This window comes from Pagrus pagrus, assembly GCF_965226575.1.
Source record: "Pagrus pagrus genome assembly, chromosome: 12".
Classification (NCBI taxonomy): Eukaryota; Metazoa; Chordata; class Actinopteri; order Spariformes; family Sparidae; genus Pagrus; species Pagrus pagrus.
The window spans coordinates 27,629,208-27,638,884 of record NC_140196.1 but is presented as its reverse complement, the minus strand read 5'-3'; the positions used below and the strand labels follow the sequence as shown (position 1 = coordinate 27,638,884).

Below are 9,677 nucleotides of genomic sequence, written 5' to 3'. Positions count from 1 at the left end.
TGAAAAGACAGAGAGTTCTCATCACCCTCGGTTGAAGTGTTTCTCTGAAAAACCTCCGTTTGAAGGGCCATTTAGCCCTAAAGGGCCAGACACACCAAACTGAACCAAAGACAGATTGTTGTGTCACAGCATGTCTCCTTTATCTTGGCCAAAAAGCTGCACTTTAACACAAGTTCCATGCCTGTGTGAAAGGAAATACCTCTGGTTTACAAACCGTTGTTAATATTCAGCAGCAGTTTGTGACATTACTCTCGCTAATATAGCTGCCTTTCTTTTTTTTTGGGGGGGGGGGGTGTCTTTTTTCCCATGGCTTTATTGGATAGGACAGCTTTTTAGAGTGACAGGAAAAGGGATGACAGAGAGAGGGGAAATGACATGCACCAAAGGGCCACATGTCAGATTAGAATCCTGGAACAGCGGCCGTACATGGGGCGCACGCTCTACCAGCTGAGCTGCAGGGGCGGCCCACTAATGTAGCTGCTGGTAATGATATTATGTCTGATAAAAAGATGCAATTGCAAAAGAGGGTTTCCCCTTAGTGCCAGATGTTTCCCATGTTTTCTATTTCTCTTTTCTGCACTACGGTACCTGAGCAACCATTCACAGTGATTTCTTTCACTGATGAGCCACTGCCAATTCTACAGGTTCAATCGCCCAAAAAGCCACAGATGAGGGCTGTCCAGTGCCAGTGGTGCGGGACACACCACAACGACTAGAGCCATGGATGCTTACTGACAGCCCTGACAATGCCCATCATCAGCCTGGTGAGTCAGGGCTCTCAGGGTAGGGCTAAGTGGTAGGGGCAAGGGGCTTATCTAGATTGGGCAATTGTGTCATCTTCAAACTTAAGGAGTTCAGCAGATTTGGTCTCCTGAGGTGTGATTTTCCTCACCCTCACTGGCTTCTTCCTTTCTGTCAGCAGAGCTGATGCAGTGGATTGTGAGCCAGTTGCCCCGCCACCATAGCGACATACATTTATACATTTAACATGTAAATCATGTCAGTCTTCAGTTCCAGTGATTCCTACAGCTCCCATTTTTCTGTGATGAATGAGTGGAACACAAACTACTTTGTCACAAAAACATTCATGAAGTTTGGTTCAATAATGAATTTATTATAGGTCTTCTGGAAATGTGACCAAATCTGCTGGATCAAAAATATACATACAGTAATTCTGATATTTGGTTAAATGTCTCTCGGCCATTTTCACCTCAGTTAGGTTCTTTTGATATCCATCCACAAGGTTCTGGTCGTCCTCTGGATGAATTTTTAACCACTCCTCCAGACACAATTGGTGAAGTTCAACTAAATTTGTTGTCTGTGCTGAAGAAACAAGTCCGTGGAGGAGGCACAGACTTGTTTCTTCAGCACAGTCCACATGTTCTCGATGGGGTTCAAGTCAGGACTTTGGGAAGGTCATTCTAAAACCTCAATTCTAGCCTGATTGATCCATTCATTTACCACTTCTGATGTGTGTTTGGATCATTGTCCTGTTGGAACACCCAACTGCATCCAAGAGTCAATCTTCTGCTGGTGATTTTAGGTTTTCCTGAAGAATTTGGAGATAATCCTCCTTCTTCATTATTCCATTTACTTTCTTTAGAGCAGCAGGTTTTTTCTTCATCCATGTGATCAGCAGCAAACTTCAGGTGAGCTTTAAGGTGCTGCGTCTGGATCAAAAACTTAACACAGCAGCCTCTCAGCTGACGTTGATGTAAAACACACCTGACTGTGGACTGTCTTCCAGCAGCTTCTAATTCATTGCAGACCTGCTTTTTGGTGGTTTTTAGTTGACTCTTGACCGTCTTGACCAGTTTTCTCTCAGCAGCTTGTTCAAATCAATAATGAGCTCTTTCAGATCAATGCTGAGCTCCTTAGACTTTCCCACTGTAGTGTTTGTGGCTGGGTCTAATGGCTGTATCAAACAAGTCCTGTTAGAATGGGCCCAGAAAAGTCACCAGCTGGGATCAATCAGAATCACTCAGAAGAAGTTTAGATGCTACAAAGAACATTTGATTCACACCTTCTATAATCACCAGAAGTGATTGTTCATGTTGCTGTATGTATATTTTTGAGCCAGCACATTTTCAGAAGTCCTATAATACATTTAGAATTAAAGCAAACTTCATGAATGTTTTTGAACTGGAACTTATATATAAATACATATATATGTATATAAACATATATATACACACACACACACACACACGCACTGTACATATATATGCGTATGTCTATATTGTCACAGTCTCACTTTAAGTGATTGACACATCAGTGGCAAGAGATGGCAAAAGAAGCCATTTATTGAAATAATCAAAAGAAACTAAACATGAACACTTTTTTTTTCAATCAAGCAAAATATAACAGTTTCCACGTCGAAAAACAGTCAACACTAAGTCTCTGAAACAATCCTGCCAAGTTTGATCAGGCAGTTCTGTACCGAGGGCAAAGAACAAAACAGCATTTTTTTGTTCAGCATCTTTTGTAACACACAAACTTTCAGACAGAGAAAAACTGAAATCCAACATATTGCCTTTTTTTTAAATCAAATATATACATTTTTCTTACAGCATTTACACATAGAAGAAACAATGGAAAAAAAATACCACAGAAGAACTCTATCTGTCAATCAAAGATAAAAACAAACAAACAAAACATTAAAAAACACACCATGTAGACAGAAGTGAAACTGAAGCATGATGATGCTGCCAGAACAGTACAATATTGTTAATGCTGACAGTAAGAAGCAACAGGGTTTCCTGGGTTCCAAAGGGGAGAAGACACATGGGAATGACGGATCAGGGTACTAGACAGGAACATGCTCGGGGGGAGGGTCTCTGAACTGAGGTCACTTCACTTTCATTTTGGTTGAATTTAGAAAGCATCAAACATTGAACATTGCTCTTTTGCTCGGACATGTTAGATTCATGAGCATTGGCAGCAGGTCAGTAGTCACCTCATGTCAAGGCCTGGTTTAAGCCGTCTTGATACAGTAGTCCCTGTAATTATTCCTCCTGTCTTTTCATGACTACACTGTGTGGGACAGTGACTAAGCAATATCAAGCAGGCGTAGTTCAAATGTACTTTTGCTTTGGACCATATTCCCTTTGTGTTTCCACGGACAGCGCTTGCTTGTTAAAATAACCTAGACATCACTTTCATGACGATGGTTAAACCAGTGATTTAGCTAATGTAGCCTGCTGAAACATCGTGTTAGCTTCAGCTGAAGATAGGGATGATCGAGGATTGTGGGGTTTGGCCCCCTTTGGAGTCATATATCCCTTTCCCCCTGGACAAAAGACCCACTAACTCCCACACCTGGCTTTGTCTTTAATGTGAATGGGTACAATCAGCATTCATTCCAGGTCAAATGTCAGGTGTTTATTGGCTCCAGCTCTGATTGGCGATGATTGAAACACACCTGGGTGGACATGCTAATTTATTCTCCTTTTCTAGTGCGATGCTATGATGCGTGTTGAAATGAAGTTAAACATTGGTTTAACCCACATATAATCCCCTAATGTTGGTGTAAAAATGGGAATAAAAGTAAGGGATAAGTTCATGGCCAACATGGGCAGGAGGAATGAATTATACATGAGGGAAAGTTTCAGTATGCCTCAAATGACCGCAGAAATGAACTTGGTAATCTCTCCAACCTAGCAGTGCAGAAAAATGATAAAGTTTTATACATTTTTTAATGACATACACCTGAAATGTTCTTCTTCGTACAACACAATGGAAGCCTAGACCCTAGACCTTACAGGTTCTTGCAGGCTGAGGTGTTGGAAACCTTAAGGTGACAGGTCATAATGGAAAAGACCTGATGGAGATAATGGCACACACTTTCAGACTGTCTCTCCTCAAAGGCATTCATTGGTTGTGCAGATAAAAAGTGATGAAGTAGTTGTGTGAAGAATGAAAAGACAGTTTAAAGAGAAGTTCAAAGGCTGCTTCCAGACCCTCCAAACACCTGACCAATCACCAGGTAGGTGAAGTTGCCTCCACTGTTGGATTGTCTGTTTTCGAAAGTTAAACTGGCAATTAACTTATCCTTCTGAAGTACAGTAAACCCTTGTCACTATATACATTCTAAACCATACGTCATAATTTAAGAGAAAACAGTTAGCTCAGATGTTGATGCTTCTATATTGTCATATCACTAATTGTGCAGGGAAGTGAAGTGAGCCCAGCAGGGTTGTTGCTGTAGTAGAAGCAGAACTGCACCCCAGATTTAAGGAGAGGGGAAGCAAGGTGGTGGAGCCGACAGACACACTGACAGTTGCTAGACACTGACTGAGGCGCTGCATTCACACCAATATGGCTTCAGGCCTTGAGACATGTCAACGATGTGCAGTAAGATGACAAAGATAAGAGTGGAGCTGAACTATGTAATGCATCCGACTTCATCATCAGGGAACACACGGGTAAAGCAACAGGCTTCTTCCTGTGGCTGGCTTTGACAACAGACAGGGAGGCGGCGAGAGAGAAAGCAGCGATGAGGCATCGACAAGGTGTTCATCATGAACGCAGCCTAAATCTTCTGTGTGTGATTGTAGGATGCGAACTACAGTATAAACAACTATAAACACCCTAAATCTTAAGTGGCATTTGGAGAGAACGCTGACATAAAATGACCACAATCTTTCTTCCACCTTCCTATGCTATAATGTTCTGTTATATGTCCTGTAATAGTGAACAGACAACTTCATTAGTATTGCTTTCAGTGTAGGTTTATGCTTGTTGTGCCTGGTGATCTACATAATCACAGATTTTTACGAACATTGTTTTGAAAGGAGAGTTTTGGTGTCCTGTAATTTCCTGCTGGGAAATGTTTGAGGCATTGTTAATTTTATGGCAACCTTTATTCCTGTACAACTCATGACTCATGTAGCATACTCAGGCATTGTCTGGTAGGGCTTCTTTAACTTTTGAAGTTTTCCCCCACAGGTCTGTGTGTGGGTGCAGATTGAAGTGAAGAAGTGATTTCACGTGTAAAACGTGTAAAGTTTTAATGTTTAAGCCACACTTTTTGCCTCTGTGTGTTTATATTGTATATATTATAGTCACTGTTTGGTTGTGTATTGTTTATTGTCTTCAATGCATGCACCTTATTCACCAAGAAAAATTCCTCGTCGGTGTAAAATCCCTCTTGGCAATAAACCTGTTTCTGATTCTGATTCAGTTTAACACCTGTAGTTTGGCTCATTTGGTAAGCACAAAAGACAGAAAACAATGCACAGTGCTCTCTTGGTTGTGGTCTGTTTGATGCTCTAATAAGGAGATGTAACCAGTAGGTCAGATGAAACAAAAAATGAGTTGTTTGGCCACAATGAGCAGCAATATGTCTGGAGGAGAGAGGGTGATGCTTTTAACCCCAGGAACACTAAACCTACTGTCAAGCATGATGCTGGTAGTATTATGCTGTGGGGCTGTTCTGCTGCCAGTGGATCTGCTGCTCTAAAGAAGGTAAATGGAATAATGAAGAAGAAGGATTATTTCCAAATTCTTCAGGAAAACCTAAAATCATCAGCAGAAGATTGGCTCTTAGGTTCAGCTGGGTGTTCAATGATCCCAAACACACAATAGAAGTAGTAAAGGAATGGATCAGTCAGGCTAGAATTGAGGTTTTAGAATGGACTTCCCTAAGTCCTGACTTGAACCCAATCAGAACATGTGGACTGTGCTGAAGAAACAAGTCTGTGCCAGGAAGCCAACAAATTTAGTTGAACTTCACCAATGTCTAGAGGAGAGGTTAAGAATTCATCCAGAGGACGACCAGAAGCTTGTGGATGGATATCAAAAGAACCTAACTGAGGTGAAAATGGCCGAGAGACATTTAACCAAATATCAGAATTACTGTTTGTATATTTTTGATCCAGCAGATTTGGTCACATTTTCAGAAGACCTATAATAAATTCATTATTGAACCAAACTTCATGAATGTTTTTGTGACAAAGTAGTTTGTGTTCCACTCATTCATCACAGAAACATGAGAGCTGTAGGAATCACTGGAACTGAAGACTGACATGTTATACATGTTCTTTACAAGTGGATGTAAACTTCTGACCACCACTGTATCTACCAGCTGAAACTACTACTACTGCTGAATGTTTTAACCAAAAAAATACTGCCCATATTTGGTCATACTGGCCACAAATTGCTCCTTTAATACAATTGTTTAACAAGAGGAAAAAAAGAAAAAAGACGTGTTTAGTTGTAAGCACTTATGTTAAACACGATGAGTCTTCCATAAGGTTGAATTTGTAAAGTGACAGACTTCGCAAATCTCTTACTGTAGGTAGCTAATGCTATGTGGACCTTTTAAAATGGCATGGATCTGATAAAAAGTAAGTCATACTAATAACAGAGTTCTACTCTCACAAATTCATGCAGCAGTTTTGGTATAGTTCATTGGTCTGCAGTTGGATCAGATTTGGATGAAAACATTCACACAAGTCTAAACTAGACCAAAAGTTCATTTGAATTCAAGTAAAATGGTTATGTGTAATTGGACCCAAAGACAGTGCCATTAGTGATCTATTAAGCCTTAAAGAATATTTAGTATTTTTAACCTTTTGATCAAATTTAATTTATTTAAGAAAATCCCCTAAATTACCAGTAGTCATGTTGGAATTTTAAATGTCACGGTTCTCGTTATGTTGAACAGCCTCTGAATGACTATATCCCATCACAGAACACTAAAACTCTCCAGTGAAAAGTTTTGTTGGTTAACATGAACAGGTTGATGACACATTTGTTAATCGGCATAATGATATGATAGTGTAGCCTTAATGCTGTATGATAATATGCTCAAGAGATTATATTTTATATGTTGTGTGCATCTGTCCAAACCAGTCATTGTCCTGTTTTTTCCTCATCACTCAGTCATCACACATTCCTTCAAGGCCTTCATTTAGCAACTACAATATATAGCTTAAGAAGCACTAGCTTACCACCATTTGTGTCATGAGCTTCTCAACATTTTGCAATATCATAGTTAACACCTTGATTTATAACCTCACCTTTGTGACCCATAAGTTAGTGCTGAATTGATCAATTACTCCTTCATCAAGAAGCTTCACTGAGCTGACTTGTGGTTGCACAGTGTACCAGCATCTCAGACTTTCCAAAGTGATTTCTAATTTTTGACAGATAGAGTTCAGTATCTGTTTTAAAGTTTCTTTAAACTGAGACATCAACACTGTCACAGAGGCCTTTCTCAAAGCGTACATTTTGACTTGTCATTGAAGAAAAAGCACAGGTAGATCTAGTAATGTCAATGGTACCTGGAGCTAGCACACCTAAATACTGTATGTCTAATAATTAGACTGAATTACCGTTTTATTCAGGGACAGGAGTGAGAACATTTTGTTTTGCCCTGACCAATCAGCCAGTTTGGATTTCACACAAGCTATGGTATTACTTGCTACGAAGAGTTGAAGGAAAAGTTCACCCAAAAATGAAAATTCAATTATCCACTCACCCCCATGCCAACAGAGGGTTGGGTGAAGTTGCGTAGTCCAAAAAACATTTCTGGAGCTTCACAACAAAACAGCATAGCAGCATTCTCCTAAACAACTGAAGTAAATGGGGACTAATTACATACAGCTTGTCTGCTGTAAAATCAGACTTTCCATCAGCATGGAGGTGAGTAGATAGTGACTGAATTTTCATTTTCATTTAAAATTCTGAGTACCATCCAGTCGTAGAAAATACGTTAATATTTTTTTTATTAAATATTTACACTATATGTGCAACAAGCTATGGCTCGTACTTTTGCAGGTGGCACTTAATTGAACTGCCACTCTGATCGGTCAGTAAATTAGGCTGTAATTTCTGTCTCTGCCAACACAAATGTGTCCAGCTGCTTCCAGAGAGGGCAGAACGGAAGTTGGAGCTGAAGTCCACTTGCAACAACAACTTTTATTTTTTTATTTTACAGATGTAGCGAGGTAGCTTGCAAGCTATATAGAAAAATGAAATCCCCATTCCTAATCCCACTTACAATGCTTTGATTAGTCAACTCTATTCTGCTGGGGAAACAGCTGTGAATGAGCACATTGAGGGCGATGATTCTGAAGTCTGAAACCAGGCTACACCTTAATAGATTGTTAGTCAAATCTTTGTTTGACATGCCAAAATGTTCTCTTTGAGGAAGGCCTACAACCCTCTGTCATGAAGCGGTCACTTTATGGGTCCGTGGACAATCATAGTGCATTTTGCTCTTGTTGCTCAAGCAGATTGACAGACTTTGTCCGTCAGAATTATACAGTGTCCATAGAGAAGCATTGTATTAACTATCTAGTTTTCATGTCCCGTGTTTGTTTGTCTCTCCAGACTGAACATTTTGTTCATGTGACTGTCCAAGTTTTATTCCTTTAAGCTCTTTTGGTTCCTGTTGTTCTAAACCTGGGAGGATTAGAGTCTTCATTTCTTCATCATTTCAAAACAAATTGTTTTCTGTTTTCTTACCAAGCTTGTGTTAGACCTGTTAGATTTTCTCTTCCATCCATTCATTAATCCATCCTTACACTTTGACAGATTTTCAGTTCAGATCCAAGACAACAATCTCTACACCTGTGAGAAATTCTGAGCCATGTATCAGTTCTAAAACATGGGGCAGTCTTTCGACAGTACATCCAATCCTCTGTAGTGCTTGTCCTAAACATGTGAGACTTTTTGCGTCTCTCTCGCCTGTTTGATACTGTATAGCCACTTAATGACTCTTGCATTTCGCTCCACAGCTGAGATGCCATAAGGAACACGCTCCCCTGCTTCCTCTTCCTCGTCCTCCTCCCCATCTGACAGTCCGTCATTGGAGGATCGCCGTGACCGGTCGCAGTCGGAGGAGATCATAGAGGCTGATCGGAAGTTCAGGCTGACGATATCCGAGTTTGCCCGTGCAAAGTTCTCTGGACCGACTGCCTCCAACTCCTCAGGATCAAGGCCGCAGTAGTTAAAAAAGCGTTCCACGTCAGCTCCAGCGCGGGCATACCGGTCTGACAGGTCTGATTTAGATCTGTGTAGCGAGGAGCGACGAGCCACAGATGAACCAAGCCCTAGCTCCACATTGGGATCGCTTGAAGTATTGGAAGGGTCTCCGAAATCACAAGGTAGCGACTGAGGGGTAGTGTTGTCACAGGGAGAAGGGGATAGAGATGGACGAGGCAGTGACAAGGAAAGTGCGGGCGGAGGGAGGGAGGCGGGGTTGGGTTTCGGAGGGAGGGGTGGAGCTGAGGAGCTACTTGATCGGGCTGTGCGGAGTGGCTTGCCATTGCACAGTCGCAGGAGGTCGGAGGAGGAGTGGGATGTGAGCAGAGGTGGTAGTGGGGAGCGAGATCTTTCGATAACTCCACAATCACCTCCTCTCTCGTCAAGGACTCGCCTGCTTAGGTTGAGGTTTCCTCCCTGTTGAGGACTGCGACGTCCCCCGCTGTTGATAGGAGGGACCTTCAGAGAATGGGAGAAGGATCGGAGGGAGTGTGAGGTGCTTGGACTCGGAGCTGAGTCTGGCGGTTGCTCATTAAGTGTCATTGTAGATCGGTAGGTTAGCGGCATCCTAGAAACAGAAAACAGAAAGATAAATATATGCAAATTAGTACTATAAAGTATAAACACTAAATTAACAGTTGGCTGATGGCTGATTCAAACACTGCACTTGCATACTTATGGACATA

At 41.3% G+C, this 9,677-nt stretch overlaps 1 protein-coding gene across 2 annotated transcripts in view; it reads right to left on the bottom strand.

Annotated features, from left to right (window-relative positions):
• Positions 1-2,279: 2,279 nt before the first annotated feature.
• Positions 2,280-9,677, bottom strand: part of fam110b (family with sequence similarity 110 member B) — a 55,313-nt gene continuing 47,915 nt past the window's right edge. For both annotated transcript variants that reach the window (XM_084369675.1, XM_084369676.1), the window contains exon 5: positions 2,280-9,559. In XM_084369675.1, the coding sequence (XP_084225801.1) occupies positions 8,662-9,559 (898 nt within the window). In that variant the 3' untranslated portion in view covers positions 2,280-8,661. The remainder of the gene's footprint in view (positions 9,560-9,677) is intronic.